Source organism: Chinchilla lanigera, unplaced genomic scaffold, assembly GCF_000276665.1.
Source record: "Chinchilla lanigera isolate Chin_1 unplaced genomic scaffold, ChiLan1.0 scaffold00094, whole genome shotgun sequence".
NCBI lineage: Eukaryota > Metazoa > Chordata > Mammalia > Rodentia > Chinchillidae > Chinchilla > Chinchilla lanigera.
This window is the reverse complement of record NW_004955495.1, coordinates 3,513,188-3,538,657: the sequence shown is the minus strand read 5'-3', so window position 1 is coordinate 3,538,657 and position 25,470 is coordinate 3,513,188. Positions and strand designations below refer to the sequence as shown.

The 25,470-nt window shown below is 52.0% G+C and overlaps 1 protein-coding gene across 8 annotated transcripts in view; it reads right to left on the bottom strand.

Moving 5' to 3' along the window:
* Ranbp3 (RAN binding protein 3) overlaps positions 1-25,470 on the bottom strand; it is a 54,350-nt gene that overhangs the window by 10,871 nt on the left and 18,009 nt on the right. For 2 of the 8 annotated variants that reach the window (XM_005405743.2, XM_005405744.2), the window contains exons 2-8: positions 24,841-24,896; positions 18,757-18,957; positions 10,852-10,888; positions 10,677-10,763; positions 4,802-4,867; positions 4,102-4,194; positions 2,676-2,803 (exon numbers count right to left, since the gene is read on the bottom strand). In XM_005405743.2, coding sequence (XP_005405800.1) covers positions 2,676-2,803; positions 4,102-4,194; positions 4,802-4,867; positions 10,677-10,763; positions 10,852-10,888; positions 18,757-18,957; positions 24,841-24,896 — 668 coding nt within the window. The other 6 variants (XM_005405745.2, XM_005405746.2, XM_013505313.1 and 3 more) reach the window with 5 other exon arrangements.

Genomic DNA, 25,470 nt, shown 5'->3' with positions numbered 1-25,470 from the left:
GACAATTGTTGTGAGTTTGAGGGCAGCCTGAAGTACATAGCAAGACCCTGTCTCAAAAAACTATACCACCAAATAAACCACCCACAAACGAACAAAATCCAGGGCCTGTGGCTATGGCTCACTGGCAGAGCATCTGTCCAGCATGGGGGAAGCACAGGGTAATCTGTCTAAAAATGCTTGACAGAAGCTACCTGGGGACCTCTTCAATGGAGGGTGGCCTGCACGCTTCACTTCACAGATTTCCACACTGTTCAAGAACCTTCAACTTACAGGTATGACTTTTGTAACTAAAGATTTTAAGAACTGACCCATTCGCTTACTTTGAGACAGAATAGAAAGCTCTCAGGAACATTATGCAATAAAAGCCGCTGTGCGACAGAAAAGCTCTGGGGCTGCTGCTCCAGAGATTTGCACAGTGGTTTCCTGCGACCTCTGGGGAGGACAAAGGCTATGGCTGGCTTGAGGTGCCTGGAGCCTCCGACTCCTCACTGGCAAGGAAGGTGGCATACACCCCTGGCCCAGGATTTGCCATCGCAACACTAATTCACCTTCTGGTCACTGCCAAGTGTGTGACTGTTTCTCTACTGCACCTCCCATAAATTCCTGCCACGGTGGACTTTATGCTGAGGCTTGTGCCGTGCAAATGAGGCCTTCTAAAATTAAATACACCCTGAGACCTTGGTTGGCCGTGGATCCCCGCTGGCCTGCCTGTGGACTTCCCACCCCCAGCTTTTCTCCCTATCCTCCCTGACCAGGGCCATGGGGAAGGGAGGCAGAGCCTGCAAGGTCACAAGAGGCGGGGCAGGCAGACAGCAGAGAGATCTGCTGGGGGGCCTTCCAAAGGCTCTGATTACACTAATTTGCAATTTCCAGGCCCCTACTCAGTCTGGGGTGGCCAGGGAGCCCCTTGTTCACCTTTGCTGCTGGGGTCCTGGGTGTCTAACCCTGGTGTGAAGGACTCAGGCAGCTCCCCATCCTGGGCTCTTTTTCTTGTTGGGAGTGATTCTGTGGTCACTTAGCTCATGGCTCTCCCATGTGCTGTGTTGTCACATTCCTGGGGTGGCAGAGGATGCAAAAGTCCAGTCTTGGCCCCTGGGGTGTGACTACACCCACATGGAGTGCTGGCTTTGGAGCCAGGAGACCCCACAGGAGGAGGAACTTCTGTCACCAGGGACACCCAGCCTGATTGATGGCAGCAAGATGGACAGGCACAACCTCTCAGGTCCACAGCGTGAGGGTGCAGGCCTGCCGCATGCCAGGGAGGGCTGGAACTCACAGAGGAGTGATGTGGGCAGATACCAGAGCCGGGTGGCCTGCATGGCCATCACGGCCACCCCCCCCCCAGGACAGAACCAGCTGGTTTCCCTGAAGCTCACATGTGCCACGCCTCTCTGCCCTCCGTCCTCAGCTCTGAGCACCTGAGAAGCAGTGAGTAGTGGAGGTAACTACACCTCCATATTTCTACCTGAGCAGAGAGGCTTGCAGGGCTGGCATGCGCAGTGCTCAGGATGTTTAAAATGTAACTGTAGACCACCATTCTCCTGCTGGAGCCTGAACATCCCCAAGGGTGGTGTCCTGACCTCAGAAACAGTGTGGGAAATAAACACACAGTCCCCGGGGCTTTGCACAAGGATATCACCCCAGCACTATGGCTGTGTGCTGCCGTAACTCTGCCCTCCAAGCCCTTGGCCAACCTTGAGTGCTGGCTCTTCTTCAAACGTCCTTTGCTCTAGGCTACAGTGAAACATACTTCCCTTGGCCCAGATAACCCCAGAACCCTGGGGGACCTTTCCTTCTTATAGAAGCCATTCCTGACCTGACTCCCCAGGTAAATGTGCCAATGAGGTCAGGCACATGCGGGTGCTGAGGGGTCACTTCAGTGTGGCAGGTGGGTGATTCTTCATTCAAAATGCTGAAAGGCACCCCCTATGATGGCCACTCCCGGGACTCAGAGCTCAAGGTAGCCAGAAGTAAGAGTAGGCCTGTGCAGGCAGACAGGCTTGGCAGGGCTTCCTGTGGCACTGTCCTTTCTGACCAACACCCCGGAAAGCTGGTGACCTAGATGCGGTTTTTCTCCAGGAGAAGGAAGGCCTGACCCAGTACGAGATGTGAGCGCAGCTGGGACCTTGTTGCGGGGAGGGCACCTGATGGAAGCGGTCAGGTCACCGAGGGCAGGACCCAGGAAGGAGTGACGGCTCTCCCGGGATGGGGATGTCTTGGAGACAAGTTGTTAGAAAGATCAAGACTGTCCCCTCCCCACACTCTGGGTTCCTGCCCTGCCGTGAGAGCTCTCCTGCCCACATCTCCAGCCGCAATGACACACAGCCAGAGCCCTGACCATAGCTGGTACCGTGTTGCCATCTGCACTTCAGCCTCAACACAGTGCGCTGAACAATGCTCTTTTGGGGCCGGGGATATAGCTCAGCAGCATAAGCGCCTGCCTGGCAAGCGCAAGGTCCTGAGTTCGATTCCCGGTACCAAAAAACCATGCTCTTTGTGGACCCAGCCTAGATAAAAGACGCTACGACCACCAGATATGATCAATCATTGAAACCACCAAGCAAATCCAGAAAGCTCTCAAACAGGTCCTGGGGCAGCTGCTCAGCACAGGGAAGGCTCGTGACTCACGAGACCCCAAGTGCCACCCTCCAGCTCCGGCTCCAGGACCCACTGACCTCAAGTGTGAGCACCTCATCGGCAGCCTCAGAGGGACTTTGCCGCGCAGGGTTTTCTGGTGACGATGATGTCGTGGTCCCTGTGCAGTCTGTTGGGATACTGACGCCATTGGTGCCACTGCTGGGGACTGTGGGAGGAAGGAGGAGAGTGTCCAGCCAGGCCCAACCCCTCTCATGGCCCAGGGTATGAGGCGCCCTTAGAAGGATACCTAGCATTGCTGCTAAAAGTCACATGCTCTTAGATAAGACACAAATGCCTCATTTATTCCAAAAGAGAACTGTGCAACTTTTCAGTGTGTTTAGAAGCATTAGTGCTAACTAGCAAACATATACACACAATAAAATAAAAATTAAAATGAAAAATACTGAAGAACAGCCCTTTTTTACTGGAGACTGAACCCAAGGTCTCATGCATGCTAGGCAAGTGCTTTAGCACTGCACTGTACCTCTGTCGCTTTTTAAATTTATTAAACGTTTTAGACAAGGTCTCACTAAATTGTCTAATCTGGTCTAGACCTTGTGATCCTCCTGCCTCAGCGTTCCAAGTGGCTGAAATTGCAGGTGGGGAATACCTCGTCATGAGCTCTGGTAACCAACTTTAGTAATGAAGTACAGTATGGGGGTTTTCCCCTTCACTGTAGTGGAAAACGGGCTGAGGCTAAAGCTCCATGGTGCACATTTTCCTAGGACTGCAAAAAAAAGACACATTGTAAACTCTGACTTTAGCTGTTTAGCACTAGATTAAAATAATTTTCCAAGTAATTAAAAATATTAACCAGCTCCCCTGTATGGACGGTTGAGTTGCTGTGAGTTACAGGGAAAGACCAAGAGGGAAAAAATCTCATTAGTATTAAGAAAAGTAAGGATTAATTGTGTGTCCACCACCGCCTGTGGACACGACGGGAACACCATTTAGGAGTTGGGTCTTAGGGCTGGCAAGGAAGATGAAAATGCATCGCTCTCAAAATGAACCTCAAGCAGGGCGTGGTGATGCACATGAGCCTGTAATCCCACCACGAGGGAGGCTGAGGCAGGAAGACTGCAAATTCAAGCCCAATCTGGACATCTTAGTGAGACCCTGCCCCAAAGTAAACAGCAAAGGCCTGGAGATGTAGCTTAGTGTGAAGACTCGGGTTCAACCTGAGTACCACCAAAAAAAAGAAAAGTGAGAGAGGAAAAGCCCCTTACGTCTGTCAGATGTCCAGCACAGCAGCCAGACTGAGTTCTGCCTGAAAACCCACAGGGGCAAGTCTACATGTTCACAGGAGGCAGCCAGCTTTTAAGACAGCGGTGAACAGAGCACGTTCCGCCAGGGGTCACACCGCTGGAGAAGGCGTTTGGGTGGCTGGCAGAGGCCTGCTACCATCCACGGTGCTCTGAGCCACCTGCTGTCCTGTGAGTCTCCCTGCTCCACCACATCTCTTACCGGTCTGCGCCAGGACCTTGGGCTGTGGGGCCTGTAGGACTGCGGGGCGGAGTACGCTGCGCTGCTGCTCCTTCGGCTTCTGGCTTGGCAGACCTGAGATGGAAGTTGGTGGTCCTGGGCCCAGACCCCTGTGGGAGCCCAGCACCCAGCCCGCCCAGGTGCCTCCAAGAAACCAACCCAGAGACCTGTTCCTGTCCCCAAGGGCTATACTGAGCGGGGAGGGTTTTCTAAAAAACCCTGGGATCGTTTCCTTACAGCTGGATGCACAGATCCCAGGTCCTGTTATTCTGTGTGATCTCCACCTAGTGTTAGGATGCTCACGGAGCAGCGGCTGTTCTCGTGGGGCTGGGCTCACATGTCAGGTAAAATGCCAGGGTAAGAAGGGAATGAAGACTCCCAGAGATTTCTGACTTCTTAAAATGTACACGCAGAAAGGCCCTCTGCCAAAAGTAGCTGGGGCAAGGCCCAAGTGAGGGGTGTCCACTCTTGTGGCCTCCCTGCCAGCCCCCAACTCCTGGGCAGCAGCCCCTGGAAAGACAGGGGAACCAGCTCTGCTGTCACTGCCACAACAGGGCCGCTCCTCTGCTGCTGTGAGAGGCCCTCGCTCCCTGCTCAAACAGGCTCTCCACAAGTGGTTTTCTGGGCTCGCCGGTCAGCAGCCTGCAGAGGTGCAGGAAAGCCTTCAGAGGGGGCCGCCTACCTGCGCTGGGTGCCTGGCCATGGATCAGTGTTGGTGGTTTCAACCGGAACCCGCTGCTCTTTTCCTCTGCAAGCACAGACAAAATATTGTATAAAAAGCAGGCCTGTGACGGGGATGCAGCTGAGCAAAGAGGGTGCCAGGGCAGGAGCCTGAGCCTGAAGAGCCAGGAGAAACACTTTCACATTAAACCAGCTGTGCAGAGGCCCCAGAGTGGCAGGGAGCTGTGCACAAAGGTCCAGGGTCTGCCTGCCATTCCAAGAAGACAAGGGCAGGGCAGCTTGCTCTTTCCAAATGTGCCCACATAGCTTGGAAGGTCTCCTTCCTCAGGGACAGCACTATCGGCCACCTGCTAGTGTGGGCATGGAGGAAGAGGATGGACTGCCTCTGGAGCCTGTCCCCAAACACTGAATCTGTCTTAGGACTCTGTCCATGGTGGGTGCTGGTCTAATCCAATCACGACAGGAAGGAGCATCATAAAAGCCGAGTCCCGCCTTAGGAAAGCACAGTTCAGGCCACCCCAGGTAACCCCCCCTTTATGCTAAAGGTCAACCCTTGTCAGGGCACAGGGCCCGAGACCGTAATACAGAAGCCAACCATCTTTCTATATGCTAGTGGTGAGCACTCTCAAGGGAAATAAAACAGTTCCACTTACAGCAGCCCCAAGAGGAGTAAGATACTTGGGGAAAAATTCAACAAAAGAGAACTGTAATACGAAACACTGCTGGAAAAAAACCACCCGAATAAATGGAAAGATGTGCCAAAAAGCTACAGGGTACATGATCCATGGATAGGAAGCATCCAGAACAGGCAAATCCACAGAGACAGGAAGTGGGCTCGTGGATGCCCAGGTCTGGGACAGGGCTTCTTTTTGGCACGACAGAAAAGTTCTAAAAGTAATGGTAATGATTACACAACTCCATGACTATACTGTCACTTGACTGCACACTAAAATGTCTCTGGTGGGACACAGTGGTCACACAAACTGCCACAGAGAACACACAGCACACAGCGAAGAGGCACTGCCAGGCGGTTCTCTGCAGGAGGCAAATGTGGAGCTTTGTTTCCTTCCAAAGCTCAGGGTCATACAGAAGGTGGCTGGCACCTGAGATACACTTTTAAAAGCCGAGGTCAAACTTATAATTTAGATAATTTTTCAGAAGCCCTGAGAGCTGGATGTAGAACACGCACATCTTGGCTACAGAACACCCTTTGGCAGCCGCTCCGCGCAGAGCCAATGCTAAGGCCAAGCCTTGGCCTGGCCCACTCTGTGGATGCACAGGCCCACACTAAGCCAGTGCTCCAGCGAACAGACAGACAAGGTGCGTGGCACTTCTGATGGCAGCTGGGTACTGAGACAGGGACCTAGACAGCTGCTGGCCCCTACCTGTGGTCTGGTCTCATTCTTTGCAGAACTGCCTTCTGTGCAGCATAGGCAGGGTGCCCCACAGTCCCTGCTTTGGGCCAGACCTACATACCTGCTACACCTTAGCACCTGGGATACAGGCATGGTAACCATGGGCCCCCCAGGGAAGCCCATGCCCACCAGGCAGCAAGTGTGAAGAAGAGAGTTCCGGATTCAATCAGGAGCATACCCTGTAACTGACCTGCCCCAAACCGGATGCTGAAAAGCAGCCAAGAGCAGGTAGCCTGGCTCGAGTTGCAGCCTGGGTGACGGGGTGGAAGGCGCTCGGATGAGGGAAGCGGGAGTGAACGTGCCAAGGACCGGGGATAAAACCAACTTGTCAGTACTGGACATGTGGCCTGGGGAATCTATATGCACAGACAGGCAGGCAGAGGGGCTGCTCACACAGGTAATGTGTGTGTTCCCAGCTGTGCCGCAGAGATGCCAGGAGCAGGGACACAGCCAAGGCATTGAGCACCCACCTTCGGTTCCAGGGAGCACTTGCCGTGACAAAGCACCAGGGCCCATCTGAGGGACTGCAAGATTCCAGGGCTACGACAGGGAAAAAATTTGGGACCTCTTGCCAGGAGAAAGTGCAGAAAATGCTTAGAAGAATGACGGGGACCTGCCCCCGGGACACAGAGACAGGGCTCCTGCTTGGCCAGACCTGGGACCACCTTAGCATTGAAATAAAAACCCTACCAGACACAGCCCAGCAACTACAGTGGGAGCCCACAAGGCACAAGTTAATGGGCGGGAGAGGGGCCTCATCCTTCCGGCACGGCGCCATTCTTCAAGGCAGGTGGGGTTGCCACGAGTCCTTCCGAGAGGACAGCGCTGGACGCAGAGCAAGGAAGAAACAAGATTTCCTGGAGTGACCCAGTATCTCTTCTGGGTACTGAACACCACAGAGAGCGGGGAGCAATTTCCTGTCACTGGTGTAACTGCTGAATTATGCACAAGGCGACTGCACCACACTAATCCGTGACTGTCATTAACCCTGTCAGGAGGACCAGCAAACATGGAGGACACACCACAGACATGTGTCACCTCTGTGGTTCCCACCCAAGACACACTCCCTGGGTCTGATCCCCTGGGAATGCTGGATAGACAACCTGAAGGACGTCCACCTGCCGGACACCGTGCCACAGCCTTTCCAGTCACAGGTGGCAGAAAGGCAGAGGAACCGTCTCCGTGGAAGGTGAGACACCTTTGCTGTAAAGAGAGGTGGACCGCTCTGGGAAAAGGAAGGTAGTCTCCAAGTAGGAGGGACCCAGAAGCACTCTGAGCCTTTTGTAAGCATTAAAACTTTCCAGAATTCAAGCTAAAGCAGAGGAGAGGTAGGCAGGCAGGCAGGGAAGGACGTGAAGTTCACTTTGTGTGTGGTCTGACACATCTCCGTGCACCCACTGGTTGATTAGGGGACTGGGGACTTTCAACCAAGGCTGTGTCCGGGCCCTGGAACAGCTGCCCTTCTAACGCTGGAGAACACAGACAAGTGAGGGCGTGGAGGGGGCTGCGATTTGCTCGAGGTTAGCACGAGACTGATGCGAGACTGATGCGTACCACAGCCCAACTGCCCAAGGGACTGAGCCCCCAGGCTTCTGTGACTGATAACCTGCAGCAGATCTGACACTGCCCCAGGCTCAGGACCCCGCCTGCCAAGCTGACACGCTACCCCTGGGAACTCTGTAGAACCCAGCCCTTCTCTGGGATGAGGTCAGGAGTCAGCTCCACACAGTTTGCTGCTCAAGCCCAAAATCAATTCCACTGTCTGAAACTGTGCCATCAAATCAACCCTCAAAGTTACAAAACACGCCCTGCATCTTCCCCTGCCATCGCCATCATGCCAGCCGACGACGTATCTCACAGCGCTTTTGAAGTCAGCAGTGAATTTATATAAAGCAGGCTGGGTTACAGAATGCAGGCTGTTAAACTCCCTCGTTAAATCTTTTATGGGGAATTTCAGCCATGTGAGAGAAACTGTCCGGAAATCTTAAGAGTTGGTTCTGTAATGATAAACCAAAAAAGGCAGGCTCTGAACTCAGAATGGATCAAGTCGTTTTCCTCAACGTTTCAAAATTCTGTTCGGTATGTTTGTCTGAACAGATATAGGCGATACTGATGTGAAAACTGAACACACTGCAAAGGGGCCTGGAAACATCATACACACTACCCAGTAGTTACCTTTAGAATGGGAGAATGAGTGGGAAGAGGCAGGGGATTCTTCTACATTTATGTTTCTGATTTTTTTTCCTTTTAAACCATATGAACATATTACTTGTGTATGAAATTTGAAAAATGAATAGAACACCTTTAAAAAAATTTTGTTTATTTTGAGACAGGGTCTCCCTATATAGTGCAGGCTGGCCTTGAACTCACTTATGTAGCCCAGGCTGCCCTCCAACTCATAGCAATCCTCCTGCCCCAGCCTCTCGAATGCTGAAAACAGGTGTCTGTCACCACGCCCAGCCTCAAAAAAATTTTTTTAACAAGGATGTCAAACTCCCTACAATCAGGCCTTGCGTGGAGAGACAGACACATCCAGGGCTTTGTGAAGCCGCTCACGCTGGACTACAAATCTAAAGCTGAAGGCTGGGGGCAAGGCCAACACACTTGGTAACTGACAGTAAGTCCTGACTTCATCATCCATTCCTACTGAAGATCTTATGGGGCAGCATCCACTGCAGCATACCAGGGAAGTGCCCTGCAGGGCCTGGGGACAGGGAGATGGATGCCAGGCTGCCTTCCGTCTGAGGGGCTGATGGCATTGCTCTTTGATGTGTGGGCAAGGAGGTGTGGCAGGGAAGGGACAAGAGGAAAAAAGCCAGAGTAGGTGCGGTGGCCGTGCATGGGACATGTCTCCCAGCAGTTCCTGAGCCCTGCCACAGGGGGGCACAGCATGTGGAGAAAGCACTAGACTCTCATGACAAAAATGTCTTTATGCTGAGAGCGAGGGTCTCTGGGCTGGCAGCCTCCATCAGTCTGATGGCTAGCTGCCCATCGTGGCTCATGCCCCGCCTTGCCTTGGCACCCTGGGCCTACAAATGCCAGCCAGTAGGGAAGGAGAACACACAGAGGTCCCTGCGTCTTGTCAGAGGCCTTCTTGCCAGCCTAGTGCCTGCACCTATCTGACGAAGACCTCCCAGTATACAGGCTGGCCTGGGCTTCCAACAACCCAGAGCTCGCCAAGGAGCCAACTCTGAGCACTGGGAGGACAGAGGCACTGAGGTGGGATCAGAGGGCAGTGTGAAAACAGTGCTTTCCAGATACAAGTGCCACTTCTGTCCCCAACTCCATCGGCTGAGAGCTGAGTATTTCGTAGGTGTGGACACAACGGAGGGGAGTTCCCCGCCTCCGTGGACATAGCTTGAGGCATGGAGGAGGAAGGGGCAAAAGCAATCGTCAGGGGGCGCAAACCCCCTCCTTCCACAGGGATAGAGGGCGTTGCCTACCCCAGTATGCACAGATCCTTCAAAAAGAGGACGTCACTGCTGCCTGGACTGCAAACCACGGCAGCTGTCCACTCAGGACCTCATGTGGCTGCGGACAGGGGCGTGGGAGGCCCCAAACCAACACAAAGAGCTACAGGCATGAAATCCAGTGTGCCAGAGGGACGATCGGAAAAGGATGACTTCGTACCCAGTACAGTCCTGTAACGCGTGCATCCCTTTGTGAGCATTAACTACTTTCACAAGGTTTTCCCCTTATGACAGCCTCAGAGTTCACAACTATAAAAGGTTTATAGTAACTTCCCAGGAATGGACTTCCCATCAGGGCACGGCAGGACACGTGCGCCTCCAAGCTGGAGCTGCACACAGCTGAGACAGGGACCATGAGACAGTGCCAGTGTGGACCAAGTCACAGTAGGGAATGGGGGATGGCCCAGTAGCTGTAGTGACCCTTGAACCTGCAGGGCTGCCCCACAGACGCAGGCAGAGGGCCAGCTCTCTGAGCTTCCCACTAAGTGGCCCTGACTTCTCCCTCTGCCGTGGGAAGCTGCCTCTCCAGTAACAGCTAGTCAGAGCCTCAGGCTGGCCCACTGTCCTCCATGACTGTGCCTGTCACCCTCGGGTCCCCCTAACTCCACCAGGCCTCACAAAGCTCCTTGCATGATGGGAAGGAGGACAGGAGCTCATGGCAACACACCCAGGTCTCAACTGCTCCCCTAGAGCCTAGATACTGGGCAAGCAGCTGTAGAGTTGGGGGACATTCTACCCTCTCCGCCTTCAGATACCAGCAATAGCTAGCAGCCTTGGGGAGAGCTGGAATTCACAGCCCCAGTCCCCTGCAACACTCTCCACTTTTTCCTTTATTTGGGAGTCCTTCTTCAGTCTTTCTCAGCACACCACATTTTACCCTGGGTGCTACATCTGGGGCGGGCAGCTCTACCCTCATTCCTGATTGTAACTGGACCTGGAAGGGAGCCAGTAGGCAGGTGCACAGTAAGCTCAAGGGCACATGCGTACTTACCTGACTGTGAAGGCGGGAGCTGTGTTAAAGAGGATGTTCTTTCTCGCTTGACAGGAGGGCAGTAATTTCCATCTTCTCGGTCGGAATCTACAGCAGAGTGAGAGGAAGAGAAGAAATGTCAGGCTCCTGGCAGTCTTCCCTTCAAGATGGCCAGGTATTTCACAGACTTCCTTACCTTCTCCTGCTTCAGGACTGGAGCCTCCCGCTGACCTCTGAAATGAAAGCAAGCAGGTAGTGAGGGGCAGCCTGGGTGCCCAGAGCCCACGGTCCTGGCTCTGGAGCAGGTAGAGCCCAAGACTCAAGGCTGAGGTGGACGCTCCATCCACTTCACCACAGCAGTGCTGTACCCACAGCTTGGCTATCACCTCGAGGAGCCCAGCTGTGCACTCCAGGACCCTCCCTCCTGTCGTCCTCTTGGTCAGGTTGCCCGCTTGTCCAGGGTCATGGCTGGTGGCGTGCCACCCCAATATACAAACGGTACACAAAGGTGGTGGAACTCCACCTAGCCACGCTCTACCCTGCCCACAGCAACCCTCTCCAGCATGACTGTTCAAAGCGGTCGCCTGACACCACATCAGAGCCAGAGCAGTATCCCCACAATCCCCAGCAGGGCAGACTCCTGTTTCAAGTCGGGCTATGCTTTCCAGAGCAAATGAGAACTCTGATGTTCGGAGCCAAAGTCTGCTGCAAAGTGGTCAGAACACTAGCTTCACATTCTGCACAACAATCCTACAGACCACAGAACAATCACAAGTGCAGAGAAGGGGGCCCAGAATCACTGCTTTTCCAGTCTGCAGTCTGAGCACATGAACAACTAGCAATCAAGTTTAGAAGCAGGGTGCCCCCTCCCTCAGTCCCCCGTGTGGGCCCCTTCTACAGCCAGCTCTGCGGAGGGACGCACACCACTCCTCCTCGCATTCCTCACTGACGGCGAGCACAAGAGCCGACTTCCTCACTTCGGAGCAATTCGTCGAGGCCAAGCTCAACCACATGAAGACCTCTTGCCTCGCTGAGCTGCTGGGGATTAAATGAGCGTGTGAAAGTTGCAACTGCAATAAATAAAACTGAAGATGATGGCAGTCAGGAAAGATGTTCCTGAGCAGGGGCTGCTGGCATGTTTTTCCCATAAAGGGCCAGACTGTGTTCTGGCGTGGCTGGCCACATTTGGCTTCTGCCATAGTCTTTGCTTTTGTTTTTATCATTCTCTAAAAATGTAAACACTGTCTAGCTCACTGGCCGTACACAAGCAGGCTGTGGGCAGGAGCGTGCAGCTGTGAGAAGTCAGAGTGGGACGAGGCTCACTGAGAGTCCGCAGCTAACAAAGACAGCTGGAAAGAATCCTAGCCTGGACTTTCTCCTCCCTAGTGGGAGCTAAAAGCCAGGTTTACACTGGCAAAGCAAACCTGGGCTTCCTGTTTGAGCTCTGAGTTCCAAGAGCGCTCAGGAATGGCCTAGGGGACCACGGCTGTGTGACGGGATATGTACCACCATCCCCACATTTGCATCTGGGCAATGGGAGGCCCAGCGGCCACTGCTGCTCAAGTGCTGGGGAGACACCAAGTTTTCTTAACACCACGCAGGCTTGCTGGAGGCTGGGATCACTGTGGAAATGAAGAGTCTAAAGGAAATGAAGCCCTGGTGTCCAGTGGGCTGGCTTCAAGGGGGCACAGAGCAGAGGCTGGGGCTCAAGAGAGGAGCGCAGGCTGCCCAATCCTGTCCACTGCCTGCTCTCCAGGCATGTGAACTTCATCCCTTCCTACGTGGGACTCTTGCCTTGCCTGAGCTTTGCTTCCCTACTTGGAATATGGGGATATGGCTGTCTCCCTGGCAGAAATGGGTGGTGGGGCGCTCAGAGAGATAAAGTAGCCTAGGGCTGCTTAGGCCTAAGGCTTGGCATGCAGAGCAGCAATGCTCAGCTCCCGGTGATTACAAATGCTCACGGCTCACAGCTGGCTCGGCCATGCTCCAAGCCAGCACCTTCCATGACATCAGATCCCTGGCTGTGTGGAGTGGGCTTCCAAGCTTGGGGCACAACAAAGCCATGAAGCCAGGGTCTGGAAGTGAGTCCTCAGTGCAGGCAGGTGAAGGACCTGGAGGGTCCCATCCTGGGCATAGTGGCACACACCTTCAATCCCACCACTTGGGAGACTGAGGCAAGTGGATCACCATGAGTTTGAAGCCAGCCTGAGCTATATAGCAAGACCCTATCTCAAAAAACCAAGAACAACAATAACAATAACAAAAAGGGCCTCGAGCCCAGGACTTAGGATGGGGGCTGAGAGACTATTTATTTTGCAGCACAAGGGATGGAACGCAGGGCCTTTGCCAATCTATATCCTCAGGACTTTTTCAATTTTAAAATTTTGAGGTAGGGTCTTTGTAAATTGGTTGAACTTGTGAGCTTCCTGTCTCAGCCTTCTGGAGTGCTGAGATGACAGACATGCACCACCACACCTAGTGAGAGATACATTCCTGCAGTGCTTTGAGGCCACAGCCTGGGGTTGAATCCACTAAGGAGCACCTGTGTCACTGGCTTGTCATCAGACCTCTCTCTTATGGTCATCTCTTTGCCCAGGTGACATCACAGGGTATGGGCTCCAGAAACTACTCAGAAACATATTGGCAAAGGTGAGAGGAAGCAACTGGAACCCCGGAAGTTCCCTTGGCGTTCTGGAGACCTGGTCATCCCACCCAGCCCCTGTAGCTCTGGGAAATGACTCAGGACACGTCTTCCTCATCCTGACCCTGCAGCTAGCTTTAGCCTCTCTCATGTGCTCCATGTGGGTCCCTGCCGGGCCAGCTAATCTCAGACTCCTCCCTCAGTCCCAGCCTCACCTATCTTCCCACCAGTCCCTAATGGTGGGCCTGGCACACCCTCACCCCATGTCTGCTCCTGTGGCTCCAGGCTCCTTCCCTCTCATGAGTCCAAGAGCATCCCAAATGTACCAAAGGCCTCCATGGTTCTGGGACTGTCCCCTTCCTAAATGACTGGGACCTGGGAGGGCCATCCTCTCACAGACCTCTGCAGGTGACCGCCCCCTCACCCTGTGATGGCTGTCTCCTTTAGACAGGAACAGCTCCCTGGGTCACAAAGTCCTAATTGCTCCTTATATCCCCGCATGGCTCTATGACCCATGATCTGTGCCAGGTTCACCCACACAGCAAAGGCTAGCCTGGAGTCTGTTCACTGAAGGGACTCCACCCTGACAAGGCAGCCAAAAGCTGTGTTTTGCCCCATGGTGGAGTCACACACAGCCACATCTACAAGGACAGGGCCCCAGTACTGTTAGTCCCCAACTTGTGGCCATTCCTCAGCTTCTGCAAGGATATTTCCACCATCATCACGGCCTGTGGCGGGCTGGTGATGTGTGAATTTCCTGGTTCATGACGTCTAACTTTATTTACTGTGGCTGGAGAACCCACCTTGTTTGGAGATGTGTGCCTGAGAGGAATGTGCATCCTGCTATGGCTGCTGGTGGCAGTGGCTGCCTGTGAGGCTGGTTTCTGTGTAGCTCAAGTCCTCTGCTTCCTTACTATCTGCTGTCAATTATGGACAGCGGGGGGCTGATGTCAACTGTCACACTGAAGTGACTGTGTCTCCCTTCAGTCCCATCGGTTTCTGCTCTGCGTACTCAGAGACTCCGATATTGCATACTTCCCAGGGACCCCAGTCTCCATGAGCACTTAGTGAGTGCTATGGATCCTTGCTTGAGAGCAGGATGGCCCAGTCGCAAGCTGAGGCTGCTGGCCTATAGCCCAGCCTCTCGAGGTGAGTGCATAGCTCTGGCACAACCTGCGGAACAGCAGTGCCCTCCCATTCTGGATTCCATCCTCCTCTGTATCCACCATGTCTCAGCGCCAGCCCCTGCATATATCCTCCTGGTCCCGCCTCCATGGCACCCACCATGGCCAGTGCTGGCACCTCCACCTGCCCCTGCTGATGGTCTGCTGTTTACAGCACCCCCATCTGTTCGATCCGCATTGCAAGAGCCCTTGGTGGCTTCCTGCATCAATCGCTTCTGCTCGCCACACTGGCCTCCTTCCTGTTTGCTGAACATGTTGGCTCTGTTCTCTCTGTGTATGCTCTCCTATGCCTGGGGTGCTTTCCCTCCAGGTCTCCAAGGGGCAAGACACTGTCCTTCAGGGTCTGCAGGCTGAGACCATCCACAAAGTTTTGTCCTAGCATAGGTGGAAATGACACATCCATTTGGTATCCTGTCTCCGATTCTGACACAGTTCTGATCCCCAACACCCAGGGTCCTGGGCACAGAAGATGCTTGGCAAAGATCTGCAGCACTGGTAAGAGTTCGTGCTCTCCACTTATCTCCTTTAGTGATCTCAAGAAGAGGTGTCTGGCCAGACAAGACTCCAGATGCTCCTGGGCCTGACTTCAGGAGACCCTGAAGTCTGTGTCCTATCTCTTCCAAGAAACAGCTTACGGGAGGTGGCACATCTCTCAGTCCTGTGCAGACGACACAGAAGGCTTGCCTCCTTGAGAATCTTCCAGGTGCTGCCAAAATCTCCCAGGAGGAAACTGCTGCCAGTGACTCCTCAGTCAAAACCAAAAAAAGCAGGGAGATGGAACCTAAGATGCCCTTCCTGCTGTCTCTGGCTACTACTGCCTCACCTGGAGACCTCCATGGCTGCTTAGAGAAGCTGCCTGCATCCCTTCTGCCACTTGCTTCCCCTTGTCCCTCAACTCTGCTGGACAGGGGCTTCCCTTTCAGAAGACTAAGTCTACTGTCTACTGGTCTGTGCCACCTCCTCCAAGGTAGGAAAAATCTAGGGTCAGGAGCTCCCTCCCATCACCCTAGGCCCAACAAGGCTGACATCTGCCCCCTAGCCATTTCCTGTAGACAGCTTGGGTCAAGGCAGCAGGTTCACAGAACTCGTCTAGAGTAATGCCTGAGATGCATACAGGATGGGCTGGCCCCAGAGGCCTGCAGCCCATGGCTCAGCAGCTATGGAGACAGAACATGTGAGGAAGATTTTAAGAGCACACTCCCAGGATGTGTCCCAGGGAGTTCCCAAACTTGGCTAGTAATGGGAGGGCTAGGCCTCCAGGATGGCGTCCCAGAACGCAGGTTCTTCTCTGCCTTTTTGGGGCACAGTGATAATCACACCAGAAAGCAGAGGAGAAAGAGGACCCACGAGTTCCCTTCCACTTATTTCTTTGGCATCAGGAGGAACATCCGAAGCAGACAGGTAACAACGGAAGAAGTATGCCCATCTGCAGTCCAGGCTAAGCTGACCACGCACCACAGGACAGGCTGTGAGTCCTCTGGCCTGGCAGACACAGGTACCACCGAGTCCTCTCTCCTAGGAGCCACGCATACCTCAGGGGAAGCAGCTGAACTCTGGGAGGTGCATGAGTCCCTGTCACCCAGTACCAGAGAGGGACATCATATCTAATCCGTTCTCTGTCTAGAGGACAAAATGATGAACAATGTGATTAGACATCAAGAATTGCTCCTTCCCAGCTCTTGTGAGGCTACCAGGTGTGGCCTTAGGGAGGACAAAAGGGACAGGCCAGGTTGGTCCAGAGAAGGGGATGGAGCTGGAGGCTGCTGTCAGAAGCTGACTTTACAAAGAGGAATAGGCAGTGAGTAGGAATGAAGGGCGCTTGTCTTCCTGACCACCTGGAAAAGGCCAAAAAGCATAGCCAGGACAGATAACTCACTCCAGGAAGCAGTGGATACCACTGGGCCTGACAGAGCCTCAGTGGATCCATGTGGACGGAGCAGCTAGGAAGCTGGCTGGGGGAGAACACAGTCTCAGATGGAAAGCAGACTTGGGGCCCCTTCAGTGCTGTTTATTCTGTCACCAGGGCAACCAGCTCAGAACCACTTATGGAAGAGGCCACCCCTGGAAACGCGCAGAGGCCACCTTCAGTGTGCTGAGGGCGGTGAGGGTCGGGTCCCATGTGGGAGCTGGAGATGAGCGGCAGCTGCCTGGCCCATTCCTGGCCCTTCCAAAAGCTCCCTGGTGGGTCCAATAAACACACTTGGAGCTCGGCAGCCCCCTGGCGTGGAATTCAGTCCTGCACGGTGCCGGCAGGCGTGGAAGAAGCCGAATGCCCTGTGCTTTCTTGGCATCAGACAGAGAACTTGATCCGCCTGTGGTTTGGTCTTCTTCAGGCTGTCTTCTGAGAGTCAGGAAATCTGATGTATAGAGATCTTTTCCTGGTACTGGGTCCTCAATGGCCAGCGCTCTGCTGAGGCTGAAAGATGATAAGGGCCCTTTGTAAGGAAGCCGCAATTTGTTATAAAGAACGCTTGGCTTTACATTCCCCCAGGGATGATGGAACAGAGAACAGGCCCAACGTGATGGATGAGACCTGCTGGAGAGCGGTGTGCAGTTTCCTGAGCTCCAACGTGGGGCAGAGCAAAATTTAAATCTGTTGGGGTACAAAAGAAACAATGCGAGTTCACCAGAGAAAAGCCTTGGCCCATGAAGTGGTGGGATTGGGTTCTATCTGACTTGATTTATGGCCTAATTGACCTACAAGAAAATTGAGTTTGCCTCAAACATGCCCAATCAGTAGAGAAAACCAATCAACAGGAGCCATTAGCAATGGATAGTCTGAGACACTGAGCCTGTGGCTCAGAGTTGTCACCAAGTGGTGTGACAGTGCTGCTCCCGGGTGTCCCCTAACACTTGGGTGCGCATGTACTACACACCTGGTCCTCAGGGCTATATTGCTGCCACATGCAACCTGCTCCCCAGAGTCCCGAGGTGCTGGCTATGCCTTGAGGTGCCTTAACTCAGCCCGAGGCTCCCTGCCAGGATGCTCCCCACTGTCAGTGTGGGGACTGCTTGCATATCTCAGGATTAGAGGCTCTTGCCTGAAGTCCACACAAATCAAGAAGGCAGCACCCTCAGACACAGGCCACTGCCTGGGCTGGCTGGGCCTCAGAGACCATGGCATAAGGTGAGACCCACTTCCTGCGGGCTTCTATCAGCAGTACCGGGGTCTGTGTGCTCAGGGAGGGCAGCTACCTGTCATAAAAGTTCTACAATGGACGTGGTGGCTACTCTTGTGGTGAAACCTGCTTTTCTGCAGCCGCTCAGCCCTTTACTGTGTGCTCAAAGACTAAAGCCTGGGTAACTCCCAGCGCCTGACTCAAACGCTCTCAGGAGCTACTCTCACATCTGCGCCTAGTTCCTTAGCTTGAGCCCACTTTCCGTCACACGCTTCTTCCTCCAGAATACTACAACTCTCTGCATGTCCTACAGCTTGGTGGCCAAGGCTGAATCTGAATGGTTTCCTTAAACACAGGAAGGAATTGCTGAGGTCTGGGAAGTCTGGGACTGAGCTGAGGGGACAGCCAGGCCCTCTGTTTCCTTGTCATGAGGCCTTTTCTCTGTCAGAGAGCGGCGGTCTTCTGTCACTTAGACACCCAAAGGATGGATTTTCAATCCTGAACTCAGGATGTTTTCCTTTCCCAGTTTATCAGGCTTCAAAAACCTGAGATGCTTCTTGCTCTTTGAGAGTTGACCATCTTCTCGTCCATCTCCAAAGCCTTCACTATACACAGAGGAGTGTTAGGAGGGCCCTTCCACACCCAGAGGCTCTTCTCTTCTTCCTGCTTTGACTGAAAAGACCACCCAGAAACGCACAACCAGCCTGGCTCTCACTCTGGCTCCATGAATCTTCTGCCTAAGATCAGGAAGCCGGAGATCCCTGGATGTCTAAGGCACTAATGCAAATGCCCAAGTTCAGGGAAGGGAAAAAAAAAAACAGGTGGGAGTTTTTTGCAAGGCTCTAACTGCTACTCAGTTCCTCTTCTGGTCTTTCATGTCTCTGAGGAAGCAGCATTACTCTCTTGCTATGGACACAGGGTCCCCAAATTATTATTATTATTTTTTTAGGGTCCCCAAATTAAAAAGCCTCAAAGTATAAAGGGACTTAATCTTTCCTCACTGCTCACAGCATCAGTTAAGGAAAGCTGAAGAAGTCCTTGTCCTCTCTTATCATCAGCAGCTTATGATGACCTGGGGTCTGGAGGGGAAGGACCCAGGAGAAGGGCCAGCCTGGAGGTGCCCTGGGCAGCAGGCGTGCTGGGTGCTGCAGACTTACCCCTGACAGTTTTCGCAGAAAAGGAGGCTGGGCTTCAGGAGCGGGAGGTGGAGGAGTGCTGGCCGAAGTGCTAGCGGGGACAGGAGTTTCTAGGGCATGCTGGCCAGCTGACTCAGGGTGACCTGTGCCATGATGGGAGGCCTCAGCCTCCCCTTGAGGCTCCTCTCCCGAATCCGACAAGATTTTTTGCTCTGCAGAGGACTGGGAGCAAAAAAGACAATTTTCCTTCAATGTAAACAAAAGCTGCACCACAGGGCAGGGGAGGGGAGGGGAGGGCAGGGGAGGGCAGGGGAGGGCAGGGGAGGGCAGGGGCAGGGCTCCTGGAGATGTCCAACCCTGAAGACAGGCCAAAGAGCCAGCATGTGCTACTGTGCTTTGAGTGACAAAACTGGCATTTGCAGGCAACAGAGGGAAAATGAAAGCAGACTAAGTGCTTGATTTTGCAAGGGGCTCAGAGGTGTCTAGGAAGTCTGGACTCTCAATTTCAAAACTCTGGGGCATCTGGACATGGAACTGTTCCGCTTATGGGCCCTGAGGGAGGAAAGCTCTCTCGGTAAGGAAAGGAGATAGTTATGCTAAAACCTCTTGGAACCTGGTAGGGCAGTGAGTGGGTGGGTGGGGGGCGCCTGGGACCCACATGTCATGGGCCTGGCAGCTCACTGCTTTCTTCCTGTTACACCTGAAAGGACATCGTGCCTTCTGGCCTGAGTGGGTGTATCGGGGGGAGTTCTGCTGATAGAGGGGCCAGCACGTACCCTGGGCCCCTTGGATCTGGGACTCTGCCAGGTGCATCCCCAAAACCCAGGAAAGAGCTTATGGCGGAAAATGCCACAGCAAGAGAAAGCTGCTTCTGGAAGTCTTCATCCCCAAGGTCTAACACCCTGTTTGTTGTCCCAAGGTGGACCTTGGGATTCTTTCACAGGCCGAGGCCTGTGTCACCACCACACCAAGACTCTCTTCCAGAGAAGTGGCTTATACACCTGGTGTCCTGACAGAGGACGGGGTCCCTTAACTTCCCACGTGGCACTATCCAAAATGCAAAGCTGCTTCTCTCACTTGGTGATAAAAGCGACCACAGGCTGCCTGTCTCCCTGCTGCTGCGGCTTCATGTCTTTTAGGTGTGAAGTGGCTCCCTCTCCGGAAAGAGCACTGCTGGTGTTTTGTTTTGTTTTAAGACAGGCTCTTGCCATGGTGCCCAGACTGGGCTCAAACTTCTGGGCTCAAGAGATCCTCCTGAGTAGATGAGACCAGAAAAGCATGGTCATGGTGCCTGGCTTGGGCACTACTTTTAACTGTACGATATTGTAGAAGGAAATGACCTGTGTAAAGGAGATTTAACAGAACTTCCAAAAATTCTTAGGAAAGCCAAAGTAACCCAACGTTAACTCATTTTGTGTCTCAAGATTGACCAAAGGAGCACTATCAACTCTTTCTATCCAGGGGACATCCAGGGACACAGACGCCTCCTGAGGGGCATGATGGTCAGTCCAGCCACCAACATCTGCTGCTACTTTATGACACAGATTTAACACCTCACCAGGGAAAATTAAACCCAGAGCTCTGTGGGCAATTGCCTGTCTCTAATAAGAACCACTTGCATTTTCTTTTTAAACTCCTGCTTTTGGAGTATAAATACTCAAACATCTGATGACAGGCTAAAGAGGCAAGCCTATGATTCCCGGTACCGGAAAAAAAACAAAACCAAAACCAAAAAAAAAAGAGGCAAGCCTAAGGGGAGGTGTCCCAAAATGAGATTAAATTCTTCATCTTTGGTTAAAAATGAATACTTCTTAAAAGTGTTGAGAAATATAGTGTCACTTCTCTCAGAGATTGAGCAGAATTTCTTGGGAGAATTAACAAAATACCCTTTCAACCTGGGTCCTAGCATTTCTGCCAAGCAAGGATCAGGTGCCAAGCCTTCCACATAATTCTAAAATATACCTGACTGACCAAAAATACAAGTGGCAAGCCTGTCACCCCAATGGTAAGTCAGTCCAAACATACTGGAACAGCGTTTTCAGTGACACTAAGGTTTCTGTCACACAGCCTTTCTGCAACTGTTTACCAAATGGCATCATCCTTGCCAGGGTGACCTTGAAACCCCTGCAAGACATTAAGAAATGCTCCGAATGGAGACCACTGAAAGCAGCCCTCCGTCACCAGAAACCACGAAACAGTCCACACAGAGATGCTTAAATTCACTTCACATCAAAGAGGAAGAAACTGTCTCCATTCAAGGCAGTCTGGAAAGAAAGGTTTCCTCCCACCCCTACACACTGCGCACATGCAAGCCCACATTTCAGGGAAGTGCCATCCAAGTGGTGTGAGCACAGGGAAGTCAGTAAAATCCTGGTGCTGTCTGATTGGTCATGGAGTCTCCCTATGTGTCAAGATTGGAATAAAAATTATCTGTCATTTTGTCTAACATGGAACAACAGAAGGATCTAGCAACTTGTCCCAAGGGTAAGTGATGCCACCCACCGGTTTGTGGAGGGCACTCTGGGTGGCTCTGGCATTGAACAAAAACAGAAATTCCTGGGCTGGCAACTTAGCTTTTTTCTACCTTAAATCCTTATCTCAGGCACAAGTCAGCAGTGGGCTCTTTTATATACCTCCAACTGGGTGGTTTGAGACCATCTAGTAGCTCCCAGAGTGGACAATGGGAATTTTTGATCTTTAGGGAATCAGAAAATTAAGAAAATGGCCATAAGGGACATTAGAGAGATAATTCAAAACATAGTCTATATATTTAAGGATATTACTGAATTCATGATCATCAGCTTAGGGGTGCGTGGCCTAGGGGTCATGGGAGCCCCACGGCTCAGAGATACCTATGGAAGTATTTGAGGGAAATGCCACACAGGCACAGTGTACAGCTGGGGCGATTATGATAGAAAGGTCCACAGCATAGTCAGGTGAAGGGTCCCCGAGTGTCCCCAGTGTACTCTTGCCCTTTCCTAGTGTTTGAGAGTTTTCAGAATAAAATTTAAAAATGTGTAAGTAGGGGCTGGGGATTTAGCTCAGCGGCACAGCGCCTGCCTGGCAAGCACTAACTTGTGAGTTCGATTCCCAGTACGGGGGGGGGGGGGGAGTTTAAGTAAAATGCTGAGGCCAAAAGGTGGGAGAGGAAAAAAAAGAGCCTGCTAAAGAGCCCCCACAGCCCAGTGGACTCTTCGGGCTGGCTTCTACAGTGAGACGGCAAAGGGCTGATGGTCTGTATCAGAGGAGCAAACTAGAAATGGTCCCAGACTTGTTTTTGACAGAAATTCTTGGCTAAGCCAGGTGTAGTGGCGCACTCTAGAGGCTGAGCTATGAGGATCACCACAAGTTCGAGGCCAGCCTGCACTGCATACATAGTGAGTTCAAGGCCAGCCTGAACTACATAGCAAGACCCTGTCTCAAAAAACCAAAAAGCAAAATAAAACAAACACTTTCTCTGAAAAAACCCCACTGTGGCTGTTCCTCACAAGCCTGTCTTCCCGTGACCCTTGTACTAGGAATCCAAAGGGAGGCCAGACCAGGCCCAGCTATGCTTGCCTTCTGCCTTGCTCTGAGCACATACGCAGAAAGGAAGGCAGGACACACTTATCCATGTGGACACAGGGGGCTGGCCCAGCCAAGGGCTTGTGCCTCTGCACTCCCACACAGAGACGATGCTGTGTGTCCTTCAGATGTTGCTGCAGAAGCTCACAAAAGTGGATGCTAAACTCTTAAGCTCTGGAGGGCGGTTATTTTTAGAAACTTACTTGGAGTTGTTCCAGTTAATACTTTGGTAAGAACACATGCACATTTCTTTTTTTTTTTTTTTTTTGGTTGTTTTTGGTATTTTTCAGATGGGTCTCACTGTGTAGCCCAGGCTGGCCTCAAACTCACAGTAATCCTTCTTCAGCCTTCCGAGTGCTGGGATTACAGGTGTGCGCCATCTGGCCTGGTGATTTGCACATCTCAAGTGACGTGGAAGCCTTTCTAGCTACTGTTTGGGTTCAGGTTGAAGGCCAACCCTTTTAAGATAATTTACATAAACCTCTTGAAGGTCTTCCTGTCCTCTGGCCAAACCCCCTTAACTGTGAAAACAGTCCTGACAAAGGAACTAGTGCTTTTTAAAGCATTTTAAATTCATCTGAACAAATGTTACATTTTAGCTTCAGTTTTCTGGCTGTCCTAAAGTCTTCAGATTTAAAGGATTAACTTCTTTAGTTGCCTTAAGGGGTTGGAAAACTTTTCTTTTCTGCAAAGGGTCAGAAAGATACTCAACATCCTTTTTTGTCTTAGTGCTTAGGATGGAACCCATGGCACAGTGCATCCTAAGCATGTACCCTACCACTGAGCTACACCCCATTTCTAATTACCTTCCACTTTGCAAGCTGTGTGGTCTCTGTCCATATTCTGCTGCCGTGGAGGGAAGGTGTTCCAATACTACTACTGTTTATAAAATCAGGCGACTGGGGGAGTCGCTTAGCTTGCTGACCTTTGTTTTAAACTAAAACTGATCCAAATGATTATCATAATGAAATCCAAAATTCTAGAAAAGTCCAAATTTTACTTAACACCAGAGAGAAATGACCTGGTTATCTAAAACACATCCAATGCCTAAGACTATTTAATATTGTTTTTACAAACTAGAGCCTCTTCGCACTGATCGGCCCTCTGAAAAGGACAAACACTGAGAACATGTGGATTTTGGCCATGTTGTTAGGACTCAGGAGAGACACGACCATAACGTGGGCATCCCTCCTAGATCACCGAAACACACTGGAAGAAGCACCTCTTTCTTCAGTAGAATAATTAGCAACAGGAAGTTTAACAGAGAAGAGGTTAAGCAGTTACAAGTTAGAGGGCTAACAGATGTTGGCCCCGGCAAGCACAGAAATACATGTGGGGTGGGAGTCAGGGCAGCCAGTACCCCGCCACCCCTGCCACAGGCGTGCGCGTGCACGCATCCTCCTGCCCTCCCTCCTTCCTGTCTCTTCCTGGCAGATCACTGGAACACTGCCTGGGAAAATCAGGCCACACAATGAGAAAGAAGCCTTGGCTTCTCTTCTCAGACCAAGGGGCAAGATCTAAGTATAACAGCTGAGCTGCCAGGAGCCCCAAATCACCAGACCCATAGCAGCTCCCACGCTGAAGTGCGACCCCCTAAGAGGCCTGGGAATCCACCAAGCACCCTGTGGAGGAGACACTCAAACCCTATCATTCTTGACATGACACAAATATACCTCAGAATTTCTGATTTAGTGCTTAATTTAGTGCTATAAAATGTTCCAAAAGGTATTAAATCACAACCGCTGTCAGGTCAAGGGACATCAGTGGCGAGGGAACCTACATATCTGAGATAGTCATCAAGAGTCACAAGTGCTAGTCACCACTGCCTCACGGCATCAAAGGACTTCTGATACGACCTTGCCCCTGGTTTCCAGGGAGGAGAATAAGGCAATGGCTTCACGGCAAACAGCAGTGTCTGCAGCCGCTGTCCTATGCCGGGGTCCGCTGCTGCTCATCACTGCTCACCAGGCCAGGTCCTTCCAGGGCAGTACACACTGGACATGGACACGAGAATTCAAGAGCAATGGGACAACTATCATGCAAGCAAACTCATTATCATTCTGAATGCATCAATGCCACACTGGGTGGGGCCACATCATCTCCCTAAAATGTTTGGTGAGATGAGATGGAACCCAGAGCTTACTCCAGACACCCCGGAAACCTTCACAGATCCTGTTTTCCCATAACCACCACTGTTCTCCTTCCTTTCTTTTCCCTTCCTCCCCTCCTTCCTTTCATCTTCTCTTCCTATTCTGTTCCTCTGCTGCGGTTTTCCTTACAGTAGCATTTCTAAAGCAAATCACTGGGCATTCAGAAGAAGTCACAACCCTTTCCAAAGCTACGTGCTCTGAGCCCTTTCCAGGGTAACCCAAAGCCACTGGGCCTTTCCCTCCCAGCTCCAGATGAAGGTGCCAAGGCCCTTACTTGGGCCTCCCCCTCGGTGGGTAGCAGCTGCCCTGTCCAAGCGACCTGGAGAGCAGGCTCTCCGGGAGAGAGCCAATCAGAGAAATGCTGTGAGGAGAGAACATACCGGCCCCTTACCTTTTGTCCTTTATCCTTCTGAAACACAAAGACGGGCGGAGCAATGGCAGGCTTTTCTGCAAAAAGAAAAATTAGTTTTTTTCCCCCCAACACTATGTTCACACAACAAACAAAGCTACTTTTGTTTGTAATAAGTTAAAAATATATATACATAGATACTAGTAATTCCACAGAACATCACATCGCTTACAGTATCTTCTTCCTGGGGATGTGGATGTATGTGTGTGATCAGCCGGGGAGAATGCAACACTAATATATGATCTGTGCCCCTTTCTTTGTGCAACTCTTATAGTCAGCAAACTCTGTCAAGAGTCCCTGAGGACAGGAGTGTACAGGAGAGCTACCGGGTGCTGGGCAGCCACTCTTCCAGATCTTTATGTGGCATCTCCCAAATTCCAAAGGTTGAAGACTAGATTGTTATCCATTTTCTAAGTTTGCAGACCAGACGGTGACCAGTTTGCAGCCTCTGGCAATGGGCTCACCTCTGTAGAGAAGCCATTCAGATAATGCCCACATCAGGTCTCGGTCTCCACAGGACATGAAACAAAGGATCTGTGGAGTTGCTAGGTCTGAGAGTCCACCTTGTGAGGTGCTGCTAAAGAAAGATACACTTTGGGACGCTTGGCCACC